At 31.3% G+C, this 22582-nt stretch overlaps 2 protein-coding genes across 2 annotated transcripts; one reads left to right on the top strand and one right to left on the bottom strand.

The window, feature by feature from the left end:
• Nucleotides 1-3219: 3219 nt before the first annotated feature.
• LOC129899457 (pentatricopeptide repeat-containing protein At4g02750-like) lies at nucleotides 3220-5657 on the top strand. Its single transcript, XM_055974435.1, has one exon. It carries the CDS (start codon nucleotides 3373-3375, stop codon nucleotides 5377-5379), a length of 2007 nt encoding a protein of 668 aa, XP_055830410.1. The 5' UTR covers nucleotides 3220-3372; the 3' UTR covers nucleotides 5380-5657.
• A 5138-nt stretch (nucleotides 5658-10795) lies between these two features.
• On the bottom strand, nucleotides 10796-12061 carry LOC129899272 (auxin-responsive protein IAA4-like). The gene is made up of 3 exons (XM_055974177.1): nucleotides 11711-12061; nucleotides 11318-11620; nucleotides 10796-11220 (listed from the first exon to the last, which is right to left on the bottom strand). The coding sequence occupies exons 1-3, from the start codon at nucleotides 11908-11910 to the stop codon at nucleotides 11145-11147; spliced, it is 579 nt and encodes a 192-aa protein (XP_055830152.1). The 5' UTR covers nucleotides 11911-12061; the 3' UTR covers nucleotides 10796-11144.
• Nucleotides 12062-22582: the final 10521 nt, after the last annotated feature.

The raw sequence follows: 22582 nt of genomic DNA, 5'->3' as shown, positions 1-22582 counted from the left end.
CTTAAAGACTTGGGAGAACTTAGATATTTTTTGAGAATTGAAGAGATCCAAAGCTAGGATCATCCTGAACCAAAGAAAGTATATATTGGAGCTTATTTCTGATAGAGGCTTCAGTGGAGCAAAGTTTGTAGCCACTCCATTTGAGACAAACCAAAGATTGACCTCAATAGAATTTGATCAAACTAATAGTTTCCATGGGATGAGATCTTAACAGACATCTCATTTTATCAAAGAATAATAGAAAAACTGATGTATGCTACTATTATCAGATTTGACATTAGTTATGCAGTTCAGACACTTAGTCAATTCATGCAGCACCCTAAGAAGTTTCATTGGGAGGCAGCTAGCTACGTATAGGGTAGTGAAGTACTTGAAAGGAACAGTTGGCCAAGGTGTTTGGCTACAAGCTCAGCCTACCACAACATTGACATGTTGGTGTGATTCAGATTGGTTTGCATGTCCTAACACTAGAAGATATGTTACAAGGTATATAGTGAAGTTTAGAGGATCTTTGGTTTCATAGAAGTCAAAGAAGCAACACACTATGTCTAGAAATTCAACTGAGGCTGAATATAGAAGCATGACTTCAGCTGTGGCAAAAGTTACTTGGTTACTTGGGTTATTTAATGAGCTCAATGTAACTATTCAGATGCCCATCACTGTGCTGAGTGATAGCAAGTTTGCTATTCAATTAGCAGCTAAACCTGTATTTCATGAAAGGATAAAACATATAGAAATTGATTGCCATTTTATAAGGGACAAGATCAAATATGGTTTAGTTCAAACTGTATATGTTCATACACAACAACAGGTGGCTGATTTGTTGACTAAGGTATTAAGTCATGCTCAGCATTTCCATTTACTCAGCAAGCTTGGTGTACTTAATATACTGCACCCTTTAGCTTGAGGTTGAGATGGAGTGTTGAATTTCTATTAGTTAGTTATCACTTTGTCGGTCTGTTAGCCATTAGTGTGTCACTGTCTTGTTGTTAGTCAAGTGAGCTGCACAATCAGTTAGTTGGTTAATTAGTTAGTTAACAACTGTCAATAATGAGCTGTCAATTGGAGTTGGTTAGTAGGATATTTTAAAGCTCAAATATGTGTGTATATATAGATCAACAAGCTGTACAATTGAGAATTAAGATCAATAAAATTCTCCCTCTTCTTTCTGAGTTTACTCTCTCTGAGCTTATCAATGGATGATTGAGATCATCTACTCAGTTTTTCACAAAAATGAAAAATGTAGAAGTGAGTCGAACATAGAGAGCTTTGCATCAAACCAACCAGGGGTGCACATGGATTAGATTGATTCTGCTTTTTCAAATACCAAATTATTTGTGTTGGATTTTAAATCTATAAACTAAATCAAACTAATAAAATCGGATTGTTTCATACAAACATATAATCAACTTGTGCTTCAATATGGCTGGTTTAATTTGGGTTTTTCCATTATCAAATCAAAATATTTGTGTTAGATTTTTAAATCTATAAACCAAATCAAATTAATTAAACTTGGGTTTTTCAAACTCCGATATTTTAGGGTTTCTTAGGTTTTTGAATTTTTTTGAGTTTTTCTGGTAAAGTATTTATACCAACATATAATTAACTTATGTTTTAAATGTTTCTCCAGTCCTACCAAAAAATAACTATCTAAGGTGTTTTTTACAAAAATAACATTTGATATGAATGATGACACTAAAATATTCAATAAAACTAATAATAAAATCGCATAAAATAAATATTGTAAATAAATAAGTCATAATAAAAATGATCATAATTTAAAAGTACTAAATCATGCTAAAATAAGTCTAATAAGTATTAATTACATGACTAAACATGAAAGAAAAACTAAAATTATGTTATGTATTTTAATTATATTGTCTAAACCAATGTAAAACTAAAGAACAAATATTCAACATTATTGTCATTCTTAGGGTTGAATTGACTTTTTTATTAGCATTAGTATTGATTTGATTTTGATTTGAGCTTTATTAGAGTTACTAATATCTATGGATTATAACCTTTATTGGACCATTCAAAATTTTAAGCCAAACTTGAAATAATATGTTAAAAGATAAAAACTATGAAAAAATTATAAGAAGTATTTATAAATTATATCAAAGTAAATATTTTTATATATAAAATAAATTTCAAAAATTATATATATAATGTCGGTTTGGTTTGGTCTCGAATTGACTTTTATAAGCTAAAAACAAACCAAATCAAGTATAATTAGAATTTTTTTCTCTCAATACCAAACCAAATCGAACCAAATACTAATTAGATTTTTTTCTCAATTTAACTTAACTTATGATTTGATGCGATTTCGCCTTAATTTTGTTCAACCTAAAACCAAGTGTACAGAGAATGTGCAGTAAAACTCATCTATCCTCTTTTTGCACTTTTGTTAAAAAACAAAATCCAGAAAGTAGAAGAAAAGGAAAACAAAGGTAAACCAATGAATGTGTTGGAATTTATATAATTGTCACTTATTAATTAATGTATATTTTCACTTTATTAAATTATTTAAGGGCTATTTGATAGAGTGTATAAGACTAATGCTAAATAGAATGTATTAGTAATGCTTGTATTAGTTATGCTTGCATTAATTATGCAGAGATTATTTTTTATGCATTATTTGGTTTGGTGTGTTAAAAATATCATGCATTGCATATGTTTTTTTACAAATATTTATTGACGAAGATACCCTCCATAAATAAAGTTTGAGTTTTGTATAATTCGCACGATTATACAAATGTTGTACGCAATTATACAAACGTTGTGCGCGAATACAGTTTGAGTTTTGTATAATTCGCGCGATTTATACAAACAATATGCGTGATTATACAAACGCTGGGCGCGAATCGAATTGTATAGCGAAATATACAAACACTACAAATTGTGATTATACAAAAGTTGTGCGCGAATCGAATTGTATAGAAAAATATATAAATATTATAAATTGTATAGTGAATTATACAAAAGTTGTGCATGAATTGTATAGTGAAATATACAAACGCTATATAAAAACTGTGAATTGTATAACGAATTATATAAACGTATACAAACGCTGCTATAACTATAACTACGAATTTTAATTAGCAAACTATAGTTATGGATCATAATTAAGATATTTTTAAGTGGCTATATGCAAAAATTTATCCTTTTTTTCCCTTTTATTATTCAAGGGTGCACCAATCCATCATACATATGTAAAGGAAAACAAATAGAAAACAAAGAACATTACCCAAAAGGAAAGCCCTTAAAGCCCAATAATTTCTGATATTAGTCAAGCCCATTTGAGAAGCCCAAAACATAAAGAAAAAAGTTTGAATTGATTTAGCCCCTTGGCCATTGGCGCCATGAAATGCAATGAATGAAGCTGTTTTCCATCTTCTCCGAACTTGCAAAACCTTAAACAGGTTAAAATCAGTTCATGCCCATTTATTAGTATGTGGATCCATTGCCTCATCAGACCTTGTTCTCAACAAAATCATTCGCCTTTATTTTCGTTTCGGTGCCACGGACTATGCTCGCAAGGTGTTTGATGAAATTACTGCACCAAACCCTTTTCTTTGGACTTCAATGATTCATGGGTATGTTGAAAATTCTCAGCATACTGATGCTTTTTCTCTCTTCCGCGATATGTGTATCCGCGATGTTATGCCTTTGAATTTCACTATATCATCTATCCTTAAGGCGTTAGGACGGCTGAAATGGTTGAGAGATGGTGAGGGGATGTTTGGGTTTATCTGGAAATATGGGTTTGGTTTTGATTTAGTAGTGCAAAATTCTGTGATTGACTGTTTCATGAGATGTGGGGAGGTTGATTGTGCCAGACGAATATTTGATGGGATGGAGGAAAAGGATGTTGTGTCTTGGAACTCAATGGTATCGGGGTATGTGACTAATGGAAGGCTTGAAATTGCACGAGAGCTGTTTGATAGCATGGATGAGAAAAATGTAGTTTCTTGGACTAGTGTGATATGTGGCTATGTTAGGAAGGGAGATATGGTGGAGGCTAGGAATCTTTTTGACGCTATGCCTACTAAGGATATGGCTGTTTGGAATGTGATGATTTCGGGCTATACAGATGCTGGTGATGTGCATACAGCGAGTTCTCTGTTTCAGGCAATGCCTATTTGTGACACTGGAACATGGAATTTGATGATATCAGGGTATTGTAAGGTGGGTGAGTTAGAAAGAGCAAGGGACTGCTTTGAACAAATGCCCTGTAGGAATGTGATGTCGTGGACTATGATGATAGATGGCTATGCTAAGTCTGGGAAATTGCACGAAGCAAGGTGTATATTTGATGAAATGCCTGAGAAAGAACTTATTGCATGGTCAACCATGATTAGTGGTTATGCTAAGAATGGGAAGCCTTCTGCTGCTTTGGAATTGTTCAAAAACTTCAAAAAGCAAAGTCTTGAACTGGATGAGACTTTTATTTTGAGTATCATCTCAGCTTGCTCTCAATTAGGGATTGTAGATGCAGTTGAGTTAGTTATGAGTGATGATGTAGGATCCAGATATTTTTCTGATACACGTGTTGTTAACAGTTTATTAGACCTCTATGCAAAATGTGGAAATATTGAGAAAGCCTCGCAAGTATTTGAAATGGCAGACAAAAAAGATTTATATTGTTATAGTACAATGATTGCTGCGTTTGCTAATCATGGCTTAGTTGAAAAGGCAGTATATTTATTTGAGGATATGCAAAGAGAGTATATAGAGCCTGATGAAGTAACTTTCCTTGGAGTTTTGAGTGCTTGCAACCATGGAGGACTTATTAACGAAGGGAGGAGGTACTTTAAACAAATGACTGAAGAATTCAGAATTCAGCCCACAGAAAAACATTATGCATGCATGGTAGATATCCTTGGTCGTGGTGGGTTCTTTGAAGAGGCCCATGAGATGATATTGAGTATGCATGTAGCGCCCACCTCAGCCGTTTGGGGTGCAATGCTTGCAGCTTGCAATGTTCACCGCAATGTCCAGATGGCTGAAATTGCAGCATCTGAGTTATTCAAAATTGAGCCTGAGAATTCTGGAAATTACATTCTCCTGTCCAATATTTACGCTGCTGCAGGAAGATGGCGTGATGTAGCTAGAGTAAGGGCATTGATCAGAGAACATCATGTGAAAAAAAATCGGGGATCTAGCTGGATTGAGTTGGGTTCTGCAGTGCATGAGTTTGTAATGGGAGATACGTCACATGTGGATGCAGACAGGATATGCTTCATATTGAGTCTACTAAATGAAGATATGAAGCTTTCAGGATATACCAAAGATAAGGATCTGCATCCAATTTCGTCGTGGTACCCCTCTTATCTATCTCTTTCAAGTGATACTGAAATGGATGAGGAACTGTTTTGAGTGATCTCTGCCACAACATACCGAGGTACTTCTCCTGGATGTAGAATTTGAACAATAACGTCCTTATCTTAAATGGTGAAAATGTTTAGGATTTGTAACCTGGCGCTTAATGAAATATTATAGAAACAGGCTTGTATCTTTTCAAAAGAATTAGTTGTAACATCCATAGTCAACCTTGAAAGTTTCTTGCTTCCGAGGAATGTTCTATATTCCTTATTCGTTTAGTTTCCTTTTTCGTTGTTATGAGTATTTGACCGGCATTTAATATAGCCGTCAAAGGGGAAAACAAATGTCTTCATTCTTGTTGATATCTTTTTGGTGAACTTAAACCTAACTGAGTCGTTAAGGAACATATCTGGAGAAAAGCCAAGGGCGGAGGGGAATTTTATCATCTGTTTTCCTTGAGGCTTTGTTGGCATATGGTTTCTGTACAAAAACTAACTTGTTCAAAGAGATGTATGGGAACGACAAACATATTTGGTATTTAAAAAACAAAAAAAGATGCAATCAAATTACTTTTTGTGATAAAACTTTAAGCTAAAAAAGTAGGAAAACTAAAATTCATTCTGTTCTTATGGAGCTCCAGCCTTGCTAGATTTCATGGGATGTGATATGATACTTCCACCGGAAGTTTAGAATGTGAAATGCTTAGTAGGTGGCGTAAGACATTATTTATTAGTCCACTGTAAACCACATTAGCCTGTTTGAATTGTGCCATTGTTAACCTCTTTCATTTGCTAGAAACTCCTTACACCGGAAGTTCCACTAACTTTTCCGAAATAACAATATAACTTGCACATGAAAAAAGAACTGCCCACACATGTAATTCTTCATTCCGATGGAATGAAAAACAGAATAAAACTTTGTTCCCAAAACTAATGGTTTTCATGTCAGTGCTATAGGACAATGGAAGAAGAACAACTGCTAGAATCTGGAAGAGTTTAGTCCAAAGAACCTGTAATCAATCACAACTGATCAAGCATTAGTTGATTACATAGGGCACAAACTTCTACAAAGACAATCCACATAAGCAAAAGGTTCATTTGTAGGATTGCAAAGTGTCTCCTCAAAAGGTTTCTGGAATTATCATATGCTTGAATTTTCAGGCATATGGATTCCCCCTGTAGCCTATATTGGATGCCCATATTACATGAAATAAGCTAACTTTCCTATGTGGCAATTAAAATTACAAGGAAAATAAGTAGTTGATGGGTCATATCTTATCTCAAGAGGAAAGACTACTTTGTTGGATAAACATATGTACTATAGCCATCTGTTAGACCCAAAGGCCATGATTTTGCAATTTGAGAAGTATTGCTGAAGCATCTCTGTGGCCTTTTTCCCGGCCATGGTAGCACGTGTGTCGCTCAAAGCTTCCTTGATGCCTAATATATTAGACTAGACTTCATCCAGTCCCTAAAGTGTGGCACTATGGTCAATCTCATGCATGGAGTAAGATGATGGACTCTTAAATTCAGCTTGAGCTACATATCATATAGTATATGGATAGTGAATAAAACAAGTTGTATTGGGTTTAAGTAAGGTGTGAATTGGGAAACGAGCAGAACCAAGTGAAGTGAAAATTCTCATTGGTAGAAGAGAGGAAAAATTCTGTCCTTATATTAGGTAACACTTTTTTTAAATCTTAAAGGGTTTTAAGTAGAGGGTGTCCCCTAGCGCCATTGCCGCTCGGCTTGGGCTTGGGCTTTGGCAAGTGATTCATTTATAATTTTTTAATCAATTTCATTAATTAATTTCGTTTTTCTTAATATTAACTCGCTGAATTATTAATGAATTCACGGAACTAACTAATTAATTCGTGAAACAAAATTAAATTTAAATTTGTGGTACTGTTTCAGAAAGGACATGTTTCTTTCGAACATACATTTCTTTTCCTAAAAGACACTATGCATGTTCTAAACAGATGAGTCTGTTCTGAATAAGTGAGTTTGCATCTATTGTTGGCTATAAATAGAGAGGTTTCCTCCTAGTTTCCTACATCGAATTTTCTGCTTATTCTGTATACATTTTCTTACAAATTAAGTAGAGTCTTTGTGTGATTTCGTTGCTGACTTTTGAGTTTGCTGAAGTTATTTTAGTTTAAGGTGCCGCTATTTCTTTAATAGGTATATCATTTTTATCCTGGGAGGAAATAATCTACAACCTCGGATACAGTGAGGGGATTAAATTCCTTAAGAACACAGTAAATTATGTGGTCTCGGATATTTGTTTATCCATTTAAACTTTCTGTTTTTCTTTGTTCTTTCTTATATTCTTGTTGAGCATAATAACCATCAAGTTCATCCTCTTGAAAGTGGGATAATTGGACATGAATAGGTTGTCTTGCTCAACGCTGTAATCCTACCAGGGTTTTAGAACATTAAAGTATTGATTTCATTGTGGAAGACATTTGGATTATCTACTTGAAGTTGTGGTTGGCTTCTCATGTTCCATTGTATATATATTGTATTACGGCTTATGGAATTGAAGATTGATAATAATGAAGAGGATCAAACCATATGGATTTCAAAAGCTAATAGTGGTCAATGAAATGAATTGAAAATTATGAGATTTTAGATAAAAAATACCTCGTGAAATCAATCGAGGCTAGCACGACACTCCGATTATGAGGAAAAAAATGTAATAGGACTTGGGATTTATGGCCACTATTCAAGAAAAAATATTTAATAGTCTTAACTCTTAATTAATGAGAGGATTTAGGAGTACATTTGTTTAATTATATTTTATTTCTCTTTGAAGATCTCATTAATTCACACCCCACGAATTAAAACAAGGATGAATTTTAAAATTTTAACTTTCGAGCGTATTAGAATAAGTTTAATTTGGTAAAATGACTTTGAAACCAGAGGTATTAGTGTATTTAGATGATTTTTCTGAATGATCAAAGATATAATAATAATAATAATAATGATAATAATAATAATGGTGATGGTGGTGTTGATTAACTCATCTCGACTTTTCAGCCAACTTTATTTTTGCTAAATGTGGGTAGCACAAGGCTCCAAGCTAACTTATTTTTTAAGCCTTAAAGTTGTTGCAAAATTAAATAATTACACTAGTAAAGTACAAATAATTTTCTCAAGAAAAAAAAACTTTTATTATTCGATAAATCATGTCGTGTGTCCACCAACTAGCAGATAGCATGATGGTTAAGGATACTTTAATCTCAAAACCCCAGCCCACAAACATAATTATCAAAGGACAAAAAAATTGATTAAAGGGCAAAGCAGCAATGATAAACTTTGATTAACAAGACTTAAGGCTAATTATACGTACATTGGAATGGGAATCTTTTATTCTTTTATTTATCTTATTTATATGTGAATTAAGGCAATTTGCAAGAATGGCATGTTCATTAATGGTGGAATTCTTTAAATTAGTGCTTGGTTAATTAATGCATTCGTTGCATCTGCACTTTACTAATTCAGGTCTTTGACCATGTTTATTTCTGTCACATCTTAATTACTCCCTCGGTTTACTTTTACTGGTTAATTATTTCAAAAATAAAATTTTGATTTTACGTATTATTTTTTAGCTAGTATTTTTATAAACGAGGGTATGATGCGAGACATTTTACTTAATACGGAGTGAGATGGCACAGAAAGTAAGCCCTATAGATCTTTAAATTTTTAATTTATGTTATAATAAAATAATATAATAAAAAATAATAATAAATAATTAAAAACATAATTAAGGAAACTCATAAAAAAAATAAAACTTCTAATATGACTTTACAAGTATAAATAATGTAATCACATAAAAATTGTTATGCGATGCAAATCAATTTTAATATCTTAACTTTCAAATAATAAAATAATCAATATTTCTGAAAATATATTATCATACTATGTAATTTTTCTCTCTAAAAGAAAAAAAATCAATAAAACTTATTAGTATTATTCATGAATAAAAACAAAATTACTTTCAAATAGCAAAATAATAAAATATGATTATTTTGAAACATATGAAAACCGATGTGTACAATTTGACTATATATTTTTAAAAGAAATGTAAAGTAATGATCACCCTCATGGTGTTGCCAAATAGTAAATAAGTGTTACTATGACCTGTTATTTGACTTACTCTTAATGTTTTTATTTTTATAGATGAAAAAAACATTAAGTATTATTCATTTATTAAAGAATTATGAGGGTCAACAATGTTAACTAAAGAATTTAACACATAATTTGTGTAAAATCTGTTAGGCGAGCTTCGAGCATTGGGCGCTGAGCGTGTTTAGACCGTACAGTCGGCCACTTAGGGCGTAAGTCCCACACAACTAAGTCCCACACATGAGTCTTGGGGCGTTTTGCCAGAGCCCGCCCCGAATCGAGCCAGAGGCGAGAACACAACCTTTTAAAACACTGTTTTTAACATATCAAGAGAAGACAATTATATTTTTTTCCCTATATTTTACCCTTAACATTAATTACTTATTCCTCAAATCATTTTTTAAGACTTAATACTAAACATCAATTAATAGAAATAGTGTGGTAAAATAGTCATGCCAATTAAAGGAATAGTCTATAATGGTATTTGTCTTTTAAAAAAAAATCCTTAAATATGTACTCTCATTTTCCAATAACTTAAACCTCCAATCCATTAATTAAGATAAAGACTATGAATTTAAAGTTAAAAATTGAAGTTTTGACAGCCATATGTATCTTATTATATTCTGACTTACAAGATTAAATTACTGAGTCTAATTATATAAACATTGAGTCCAATTGAAGTTTTGAAATCTTTCTTGGTAAAAGATTCAACTGTAGTGTATCTATCACTTATTAAATGCTTAAACCAATTACTGGAAAAATTTCCTCCTCTGGTCTTATTAGCTTCAAATTATTTGCCCACCTCAACTAATTCCAAAGGTTAACCTTGATTCATACTTCACTCCATCTATTTTGCCTTGAAATGGCTAATTCAAAAATATTACAGATCAACAATCCACTAAAATAGCAAAGTTTTCTAAACTTGTGCTTCTTTTCAATAGTTATTACTCTCTGTTTCAATTTTGCTTTAAAAGGGAAAATAAAACAACCAAATTGAAACTGATGAAGCAGTAGTAATCAAGTTAATCTGCTAATGTATGATTTGTGATTATACCATAAAAATTAGACCTTTGGTTGTTATAGCAACAACTACTACACCTCATAGATCAAAGAAATGCAAGACAACTAAAAAGCAAAAAAAAAAAAAAAAAACCATGGTTTTTAGCCTTGTTTTTTTTTTTCCATACTGAATAAATTCTGTTGAATGTGGTGATGTATAGTCATGTTAGAAGAAACAAATGAAACTGGAACTTTTGATTATTACTCCATTTGAGAACCAATAAGAGATGTGTTAAAACCCCATGGCCAAATAAGAAGAAAGAATGAATTTTCGATATAGATGAAAGAGAACAAAGGAAAGATCTCATTTTCATTTGAGAATACTGTGTCTGTACAATTTCTTCCATAGAAAATACATTCTTCATTCATATGTTCAATGCTATTATTACACTGAAGGATCTATAGAAACCACCATGGTTTCTAAAGCCTGCACAACATATAGGAATAAGAGTATCATTTTACCCCTTTAAAACAAAACTGCAAATGGTTAGGCTCTTTCTTCTGTTTTGCACTTCCCAGTCAGTGAAAACAAATTTCCAGATTCTTGCAACTCGAGAACCCAAGCTGAAAAAGACCCCCTTTTTCCTGCTTAAAGAGAGAAGAACTCATAATATAATCCTCTAATTCTTCTTCTCAAACTCCACATCCTAAGCCTCTTGCTTCTGATCCTTTCATTATCCTTAGCCTCTTGCATGATGATAAGAACATTCTGAAATACCATAAAAAGAACCCCAAATTAGAAAATCTAAAGAACATGGCGATTCCTAAAAATTGAAAAAATATGAATTCAAGATTCAACAACTTACTCAAAAGGAACATCTCCAACAAGCATCAAGTCACCATCTTTATCTTCATAAGCAGGGGCAAATTCAGACCCTCTATACCCTTCCCTTTCTGAATATTCACCTATGCTCAGCTTGAACATCTTCTCTAAGGCCTTTAACAGTTCTGGATAACCCTTGTACAATTTCAGATCAATTTTTCTAAGGTAAGGGGCACCATCCATACTAACTTTGACATACATCCCACACTCAGTTTCTGTATTCTTTGATGGTGGGAAGCTATTTTTCCTGTTAGATCTCACTGGTGGCCACCCAACAATTTGTGCCCTGCAAACCATTTTATCAATACAAAGTTCAGTACTTCTCTCCATAATCTGATAGATAGAAGAATTTCCAAGGGGAAATATGAAGACTTACTTGGCAACAGGTGGGGTTTTGGGATCAGAAATGGAGTTTGATTCACAATCTTCATCTTCAGGCAAAGCCCTCTTGTTATTCTTCATAAAATTTGAGGCAATTTCTTTGTCAGATTCTTCATCTGTCCCCCCTGGTAAACCCAATCTAAGCTCTGTTGCCTTGAGATTCAAATCCTTCTCATGAGCCAAAACACACTCCATCTTTCTTTCACTAATAATTTGATTCAGTAAAATTGCAATTAAACTTTCCTTCTCCAATATTTGCTGTTTTTCTTCTTCAAGATTGGTTTAGAGATGCTAAATGGTGGGTTGTTATAACATATATAAAGAGAATGAAATGAAAGATTTGTATATAGAGGCCCTGTTTGGCGTGGAATAAGATAAATAAGATATTCAGAATTTAATTTTAAAAAAATATTATACAACAACAATAATTCAGTGAAAATCTATGTTCAATTTATGCCATAATTACGTCATAACTTTAGTTAATATAAATTAGAAAGAAGTAGAATAACCAAACACTATAAATTTAATCTCAGAATTTTAATCTGAATTATTTCACATTATCAATTGAAAATATATAATTCTGATATAATTTAATTCGTGAATCAATCAAAAAAAAGGGAGGGAACACAAAATTGGGACAAGACAAGGTAAGTTGTCGGGTGGAGGCGTTGCAGCATTGAGGCAAGTGATGATACATTTGGGGACAAGAATTGGACAACAACAGCTGTCAATGTGGTCCTGTGATCAAGACTTTAATGGACGGACGGTCATGATGCACTTTCCAAATCTGCGGGACCAAAATCATGAACGTCAAATTAAGATAAGCACTAATCTACAATTTTTCAAATATTGAGCTTCACAAATCACAATTAAGATAAGAACTACCAAATACCCTTTCCATTCTTTAATTTAACAGCATTTTATCTTTAAAATTAAAGTGATAAATAGGAGTAGTGCTACTATTGGATAATGACAAGTTGACAACTGTGGTGAGTAATGGGCAGTAGGATAGTATGGGGGAGAGAATTGGGAAGGAGAAAAGAAGGCTACCATGGGAATCGAAGGGAGTGGTCCACATGGGTGTTGGTTCGAGCTCTATTTGATATGAAGTGGTTTTTGTTAGGAAGAAATTTATTTGGTAATATAAAATTTTAGTATGGATAACTAAAAGAATGTACCCTACAGTTGCAATTTCTAGCCACATAAACTGAATCGACAAGGGGTATCCTTTTCCTTATTCATTTCCCTCTGTTTGTGTCAGTCATGTAACCGTGCACTTGCTCTAGCTTCTCATGTGTATATGTGTGATTGCGAAATTTGAGTTGTTTCAATGGAATTTTATAGGTATAATTTATATAAATTTCATTATTTTTATATTTTTTTAAAAATTAAAAGTTTATGAATTTTAGATATATTACTGAATTTTCGGATACATCAATAGATATCAGGATATATAGAGAAATGATGTATTCGAGAAGAGAGAAATGTATCAAAAAGGAAGGATGTATCCGAGAGGGGAATAAGAATGTATCAACAAGAGGAGAATGATGTACCCGAGAGAGGATTTTCAAAAAAAAATTAAATGATAGAAAATTTTGGAGATTATAGTAAAATAAGATGTGTATTTAAGTATTTTCATTTTATATTACTAGTAGTTATTATAGGGTGTCAAAATCAAGTTCAATCCACCCAATTCATTTAATTTTGAGCGGGTCAAAATTCACTTATTTCTAGGTCTATCCATTTCAGCCCATTAAGTAAAAGCTCAAATTAACTTATGAGAAATTTTATTAAAATATTTTTTTTTGTATTTGATATATTATATATCGTCATAATAATAAAAAATGTTAGGTACTAAAAATTTGTAAAAGAACAAATAAAGTGATTCAATCTTAATAAGAATTGTGTGGGTTCGATTATGACCAATATTTTAGTATATTTCAGTTCAAATAACTTTTGGACGTATCAATAACTTGTTTATTTATTAACTCAACCCCTTCAATTTTGAATAATAGATATTCTCTCCTCTCCCTCTACAATATCATTTCATCCTTGATATTTTTATTCAACCATTTATGTAATATCTTTTATATTATATTTAATATTTTTATTTAACTTTGTTAGCGTAAGAAGCATAATAAGCTTTTATGAATCTTTTACAAAATTTAACGATATTATTTTTATAATTGTTGTTTAATATTAAATGCATTAAGTGTACAACAACAATAACAACATTATATTTAATATGGTCTCAAAAAATGAGGTTTGAAGAGAGTAGAGTGTACTCAAATTTTATCTTCATCTCAGAGGCAAGGAAGTTGTTTTGAATAGACCTTTAACTCTAAAAAAACAATCCAAATCAATCCCAACAATTGAGGTACAAGAAACAACAAATAGTAAAAAAAATTGAAGGACGGAAAAGTAAATTAAGGAGTAATACTAAGACTACTAATATATATGATCAGACAACAAGACAACATATTATCACCTACTAACTTTCTACCATAATTCGTATCCTCCATACTCTCCTATCTAAACTGATGCCCTCGATTATAAGATGAAACTGCTTTATGCCTTGTCTAATCACGTCTTTTATAAACTTCTTTGACCTACTTCTACCTTTTACGAACCAGTTATATACCTGTATTTTTATTAATTATTTTTTGTATTGCCTAGATTATAATATGTTTGTGAAGTTGTAACTTTCTGTTATCTTCACTTGTTTAAGTAAATAGAAAAACCCGAAAGTCACGAAAATAAGGCCATCATGTTGTTGCCCTTTAGGGAATTATTCTGAAAAGATTTTCCTGAATCTCAGGAATCACAACAACTGAAAATATATTTCTTCTTCTTTCTAAGCAAAATATATCAAATCATCAATATCTATACAGTTATCATGAGATATGCCTTTGACACCGTCCAAGGGATACACCACTAACTTTCTTTATACCCCACATGGATTTTTTAAAAATAAATAATAGAGATAAAGTGTGAAAAATACATTTAAACTATTCTTTTTTATCTAAATTATAGGAAGTGTGAGATACACAGGCGTAATACACTCTCTACTTTCACTATTTTTTATAAAAATCTTGTCACATGGATAAAATATACCACCTTGACAAAATTAAATAAACTATTAATATTATGTAAAAGTTAAAGACTAAAGTATTTTTATCTCAAAAAAAAGTTTTTTTTTTAAAAAATAATTTTTTTTTAAAAAAAAGAAAATTTAAAATATTTTTTTCACCCACTCCACCACCTCCCTCCGTCCTCCGGGACAATCCTCGTCCTTTTATTTTTTAAAATTTCTTGTATAAAACATTTTTTTAAAAAAACTCATACTTCACTCCCTCCCCCATTCCTTTCTAAAAAAATGTTATTATTTTTATTTTTTTAAAAAAATAAAATTATATGCACCCCATCTAACCCTCCACTCTTAATTTATTTTTATTTTTTTTTACATTTTTTTGTTTTGAGTTAGATATGTACATATATTTTTAGGAAAATATTTTTTTCTACTTGAGTATCAAATATAACAGAAATAAAAATTATATTTTAAGAAAAATCTTATGGCAAGTAAAAAGTATTTTCCTAAAATCATATGTATATATCTAACACTGAAAACATTTTTGGAAAGCAGAGGTTTAGGTGGGGCGGGGTAGTTTTTTTTTTTTAAAAAATAAAATAATATCTAAATAAAAATTAAAATAATATCTAAATTATTATTTGATTGGGGGAGGGGGGCTAAATTTTAATTTTTTTTTATAAAAATAATTTAAAACTTAAAAATAAAACTTAAAAATAGGGGGGGGGGGGGGGTTATGGTGAGAGAAAATGGTGGAGTGAGATAAGAAAAATATTTTATAATTTATTTTATAATTATTATTATTTTTGAGTGCGGGGGGAGGGGGAGGGATTTTAACTCCAAATAATTTAGTCCATGTAAAGTGTGACGTGATAATTTTTTTTAAATGAAAGAAAAAATATAGTACATATACCATGATGAAAGTGGAATAAAATAGAGATATGCGTTTCTCAAACTAATAAGTGATAATTTAGGTATGAAACTTACACTCTCAATAATTTAGGCACGAAACTCAAGAAATAATTTAAGTATGTTTTTGACACTTTATATCTAAATAATAACTTTTGGAATGTCAACTAAATTTCACAAATTTTGATAAGATCAATTTCCCCAATAAAGTTCGCTACCCATTTTTAACCCTTCTTTTATAGAAATATTTTGTCAATTTGTCATGAAGTTTCAAATCTTTATAAGTAAATTTTTAAATATTGTCCTAAAAAATTTGAGGCTTTGCAACAATGACTATCGTAATTGTGAGGTTAACATCATTGTTTCCAAGAAACTGATTACAAATCTCAAATTAAGGAGTAAATTGATAGTAAGGCAAACCAAAATTCATTTCTTAAAACATTGCCTGCAACATGTCGTTAAACTTTTCTAACACAAATAGTAAAAGTCATTGGCATTTATTAATTAGTATTTCTTTTCCTTCAATTCTACGTGAAGGTATTACTATTTAGAGAGTTAAATAATTTTCTTAAAAGTAATAGTTGAGTGACTCGTAATGTATTTATATCAAAGATGTACATTTTACATTAAATAATTTATATTTAAATTAATATAAAAAAATAAATATTTTGACTCACGTATCTTAACCTCTCAACATAAATTGGGAGGAGGGAGTAATTGTTTTGGCAGAGTTTGGATAAGCCTTCATTTTCTGGTAATTATAGCCCCAACACATCTGTCTTTGATAATTGATGTGCATTTAATTCAACAAGGCTGGAATATCATCCATCCCAAGTCAGTCAAATATATATGAACTCAAAGTAGTGGTGGTGAATTGAGTTCAATGAGATAAGAGCAACAAGGATAGTGATAGTATATAATTTTTTTCCGTGTATTTTCTTGTGGCCACGAGATTTTTGAACGCCGTTATTCTTAAGAAAAGTTTGAAGTGACAGGACTCTTCAAAGGAATAGGAAAATCAACTAGCTTGTGTGTGAGGCAGAAAAAAGTTTTCTTCAAAAATATTTTTCGGAAAAATAAGTGACTTCTCGCTTATTATTTTGTAGTCGATATATAATTAAAAAATATTATTCAATATACAATATAAATAATATTATGAGATTGGCGAGGGTGAAGGTGAAGGTGAGGGTGAGGGTGGGAGTATATATGAGATCATATAAATATATGGGGGTTGTGGAGGGTAAAGATGAGTTGTGTTGGAAGAGAGGAGAGAACACTAAAGTGCAATGTTAGTGTAACTTGTTTCGTATGGTCTAGTATCTGGTATTTGCAATAAATTTTAAATTGATAAAAAATAAATTACAATCACTTATAAAATACGAAGAAACATAATTTTATTCATAAAATAATATGGACACAAATTTGAAGAAGAGTCCGACTAAATCTTGATCTCTTTATGAATATCTAAATAGTTTATGGGATATTTGATATGCCCTTTTAAGTAAATGTAATACCATTAATATATAAGCATGAATTAAGATTTAAGGTTGAGTAGCCTCTAATAATCCTAACTGAAACTAAACATGAATCTTGTTGAGTCCCATAAAATTTCAATATATTAGTAGACTTGGTGATCTTAGACATGGGATCATATGAAGATGGTAGAGATGCCACACAGATTGATGTGCTTGGTTCTCTTCGACAGGTTACCAAACTGCCTCGAACAAGGTCAATTTTTCAAAACTTTTTACCAATCAAAAATAAGAAAATTAAAAAATATTTGCTCCATATCGAACAACACCCTTAGTTTGAGATGATTGGCAGTTTTTTAAGGAAGATCTGACATCTATAGGTAATAACAATAACAGACGGAGTCTAAATTTAGATAAGATGATTTAACATCTACTATATCCATATGATTTAACCATATGTACCTCTTAGTTTTCTTCAAATGTAAGTCGTGTTTGATTATGCATTACTTTGTAGTCCTCCCTCAAAATGTATCTCTGTAAAACTAACCTTGTAGTATAAAATATTACATTCACTTCTTTATTTTCATTTTGTTTGTAACAACTGATGTAGCTAGGGTGATCAAGTGTATTATCATAAAATAAGAAAATTATATCCTAATTGATTCCCATTACATGAATATTGTAATTATAAAATATTTACAATACACTGAATTAAAATAAAGGAAGTGGAGGATTTATAAGAATGCTAGCCGCTAATTAGAAGTGAGCTTAATAGTTGGACAAAATGACAAAACAAAAAATAGATGAGTTTATGGGCAATTGGGTATGCATATGTCAAATATATACATGTATTTTCAAAGTGGTCTGGAAAGATGAAACATTGAGCCATCAATGCCCCAAAGGGAACAAACAACTGATATTTCCCGTATTATTTGTGGGATAAGAGTTCATTATGGGTCTCTTTCACATTAATAATTAAATCCGTGGGCACTATTATATATGTGGATCTCTTGGCTGAGGGAGTAAGGACCACACATACGTACCCTAATTAATATGTATATCTACCATGGCTCCTCAGTTTCTTGTCTTGGCATGTATTTTATGATCATATCCCAATATCCAATGCTACTTGCACAATTACATTGAGTGCAAATCTAGAACGGATAGTTTATAAGTTTTTACAATGACTTCAGGTTAGTATGTAATAATTATATATATCATTGATGGATGTCCTTTGGTTTTTAATTGAAATTATCTCTGTCGATTTAATTTTTTTTATCAAGACGTCATTTTCCGACATTATCAAGTTCGTTGGTTTTTTTTTGGCTTTGCCTTATAACCGCCAGACGCCCGTTCATTTTTTACTTAAAACTAAGTAGTATATGGGTTCTCAAGAACTCACAGGTTATACTAACTTACTTTTAATGGAATGCTTTATGGAGATATGCTTCGCTCGATTATATAATGAACATGTTTTAAGCTAACTGCATGTCGACCACTTAAGTGAAGCTTGTGGTCGCTCGTCCCTCACTTGTTCGAAATTAAGAGCTTCATATTAGATTCAACGTTATATATGATCAAAGGCCGATTAAGGAAGGCTCAAAGGGTGTCACATGACATTGTTCATCAAATAAAATTACTAAATAGGTATATACAATTAAAGAGGAAAGAAGATACAAGGATATATAGAGTAAAGTGACAACACTTAGACCAAAGGAGCATGTAGCTCAATTGGTTTTGGCTATGAAATTCCACAGGCTCGGTTGTGTGCTCAAACACATATATCTTCATTTTGATATAATTTTTATGTTCTTTTTCCTGACTTTCTTTCTCACCAATCAAATTGATTAAAATAATTTATTAGATCAAATGAATAAAAGTTGTTTAGTGATGAGTTGGTGCTTTGTATAAAAAAATATTTAGTACTATTATTTTTAATGAGGTTATTTTGAATACATTTTAAAATATAAAAAATAATAAACTCATTGAAAAAAAATTTATAATATTTTTTTTAGTAAAGGTATAATACTGTACATGAATTGTGTTTCACTTATATTTTGTTCTTTTTTTAATATGATATTACAGTATATTATTTATTGTTTTTCATTTTAAAAGATGACATTGCTGACGAAAAATTCTTGTTTACTTGTGCAAAGAGCATGTTCCAGGGAACTACTACTCTCACCGTACACTTACGTTAGCACTTGATTCGCTTCGTTACCATTTCATCTAGAATTGCTTTATATTAATTTACAAACAAAGAATGCCCCAAGAAAATAAAATCTTCATGAATCAGTTACAAGAAAAGTGTGTCTACTTTCAATTTTTGGTGAAGAAAAAGAAGTTTTATATCAGGGTCGGCTCAAGCACATCAGTGAAAAATTGAATGGAGGCCTTACACTTTAAAAAATATTTTTTATGGAGTTTATTTTTTAGCTCTTTGAGATGCGGAATTATTAATATTTTTATAATTGATTTGTTTTAATAATTCTTTTCGATCGATAATAAAATCAATCAATTTAATCTTTAATCCGGATATGTTAAACTTCTTTTAATTATTCTCTCCTTTTATATGCAAAAATAACGTTTTTTTATAAATAGTACTTACTCAATATTTTTTTCTAAAATAAAACTTACAACTTATTATTGTTAAAAGGCTTCATATAACCAAATAAATATGTTTGAAGTTGTAGCCTTGGCAAAGCTTAGCTTCAAATATTTTGATCAAATTTCATACATTTTTACATGTGATCAGAATATTTATTTTAACTATTCTTTTGACATTTTTCGTATGAAGTTCAAGTGAATTAGTTTTTGCTCGAAATTAGTAATTTGTTCTTCAAATTTCATTAATCAAACACACGACTCAACAACTACATGTACCTCAAATAAGCTCAATTTTGAAACATAATTTCACATATAATGGAGGACATACCTCAATATCAATTTGGCAAAATAATAATAACAACAACAACAAGCCCAGTATAGTCCCACCATGTGGGGTCTGGGGAGGGTAGAGTGTACGCAGACCTAAACCCCACCTTGAAAGGTAGGGCGACTGTTTTCGAAAGACCCTCGACTTAATAGAGAAGAACAAGAGAGGAGAAATAATAACAAAGCTAACAAATTTATTTAGCAACAATGGTGATTTGTCATTGTTTCCTAGTTTTCCTAACAATATCCATTTATTTTCAAGCTTTCAACCATCGTGAATTTAATATTTCATGTAATACGAAACAACTCAATTCAAACCCGATATCAATGGATGAAAAATATCTGGTAATCTCGAATCCTAGATTTTTTTTTTTTTTTTTTTGGGGGGGGGGGGGGGGGGTAAGATCGAATCCTAGATTAGAGATCAAACAAGAAAAATGGAAGCAGAAAAACCTTTTATCTGAAGTTGCTATATAGTTACCAATTAAATATATATATTCTTTTAAATGAGTACAAGTTAAATTATCTGTTGGTGGAACCCGGATACATCACGTACGTCCTGATACATCACGTAAAGTGATGTATACGATCGATTTATAGCGTAAAATATCCGACCGATACATCAATTAAAGTGATGTATCTGACGTCCTGATACATCACGATACATCGCATACAATGATGTATCAAAGAATAGAAAAAAATAGAACTTTTGTAATTTTTTTTAAATGATAAAGAATTTTTAAAAATATAATAAAATAAATCGTATATTTACGTGATTTTCCCAAATTTAATGGGGGCGACCAAATAGGATGTCCGGTGAATTTTTTGCAGTATTCCCACAACTGCGTGTGGACCCAAATTCATATGCGTTGTTATATGGTTTTGTAGACATCATTTTGGGCCCTACTTAGCAGATGAAGAACTGGATTTTATGGCCCGTCTGGCTGTCAACAGCCCATTAAGCAAGTACAATAAGTTGTTGGAAAAGCCACGCTCATAAGTCACCAGCCTGGGCCTGGCCCAGATTATGGATCTTCCATATGCCCCACTCTGGGAAAAATTACGCGAGTAAGCAAACATATACTAGTTAATTATTTAACATAATTATAGTTTAGCTAAGTTATAATTTGTCACTAACATTTAGCATTAATTACGATTCGAGTTTGTATAATTCGCATGTTTGTATAATATAATTTGTATAACTTTTTGTAAAATATAATTTGTATAACTTTATAAAGTTCAGATATTTGTATTTGTATAAATTCGTTATTTCGAATTTATACAAAAATAGCTAAATTATCCGTGAATTATACAAATCCTTCTACAAACCCACGAATTATACAAACGAGACAACTTAAACTATAGCTACAACCCGTAAATATGCAAACTATAGCTAAAGAGCTTAATTAAGTTTATTATAGTGGTTATTTGAGAAATGTTTTCTTCATTTTGTAACCACGAAAAATGGTAAGCATTCAGATATATAACAAATGAAACCTAGACGAAATATTCCCACGGATATTTTTATTGAATCAGTGAGAAAGAAAAAAATATTGATGTTTTCATATAGAAAAAATAGGATGTCTCCCTCTATTTCAATGAGATCCTTTTTCCACCATGCATTTTTTCAGTGAGATGATTCGGAGGGATATTGAATGGGAAAATTATATTTTATAGCACAAATTTCTCACTGATTCGCATTGAGAAAAAACTTGGCTTGCCAGCATTGAAGCAATTAGAATTATGCTTATTGGTTTGAGCAACGGAGTGAATGTGATAAGAGAGGAATGTTAGTTATGCCATATAGTTGATTTTCTCCTCTTTCCTTTTCACAATTAATGTATGTTGAGTTCGTGTACATATATACTTACTGGACCAACCCATTTTGATTTAGACAGTCAGTTAGGACTATGCCACAAACATCCAGCAATTCAAATGCAATGGAATCCAGCAATGCTACATTAACTAATTGTTAGGTGTCTATTAAAGCCTAAAGGCATGCCCTTCTAATTCAATATCTAGATAGTAGAGATCTATGCTTGTCATACATAAATGTTGTCAAACTAAAAAAAATATATTCTCTCATTATTTTTCCATTCAAAATGCGTAACCAATTTGATAAACAACAAAACACACGAGACCGCCAGCCAAAGTGTCAAATGAACAATTTCAGTGAATTTGGATGAGTCAAAATAGATTGAGTTGATAAATGACAGGTAGTACATGTTAATGTCCAAAGGTTACTTGGCTGAAATGAGCGAGATCAAAATGAGCTGATCAACAATGAGGCAGATTTCAATCCGTCCAACACTTACTAAGTCTTTTTTTAAAAAACTTTTTATTATTATCATTATATATAACATATCAAATAAAAAAAATTCTTTAAAATATTTTGCTGAAAATCGACTAGCTTCAAAATGTATGGATTTGAGTTATATTACCCCGTCAATTCAAAATGGTCAGA

Source organism: Solanum dulcamara, chromosome 8 (genome assembly GCF_947179165.1).
Source record: "Solanum dulcamara chromosome 8, daSolDulc1.2, whole genome shotgun sequence".
Lineage (NCBI taxonomy): Eukaryota > Viridiplantae > Streptophyta > Magnoliopsida > Solanales > Solanaceae > Solanum > Solanum dulcamara.
The sequence above is the reverse complement of the archived record's forward strand: the minus strand, read 5'-3'. Positions and strand labels throughout refer to the sequence as shown.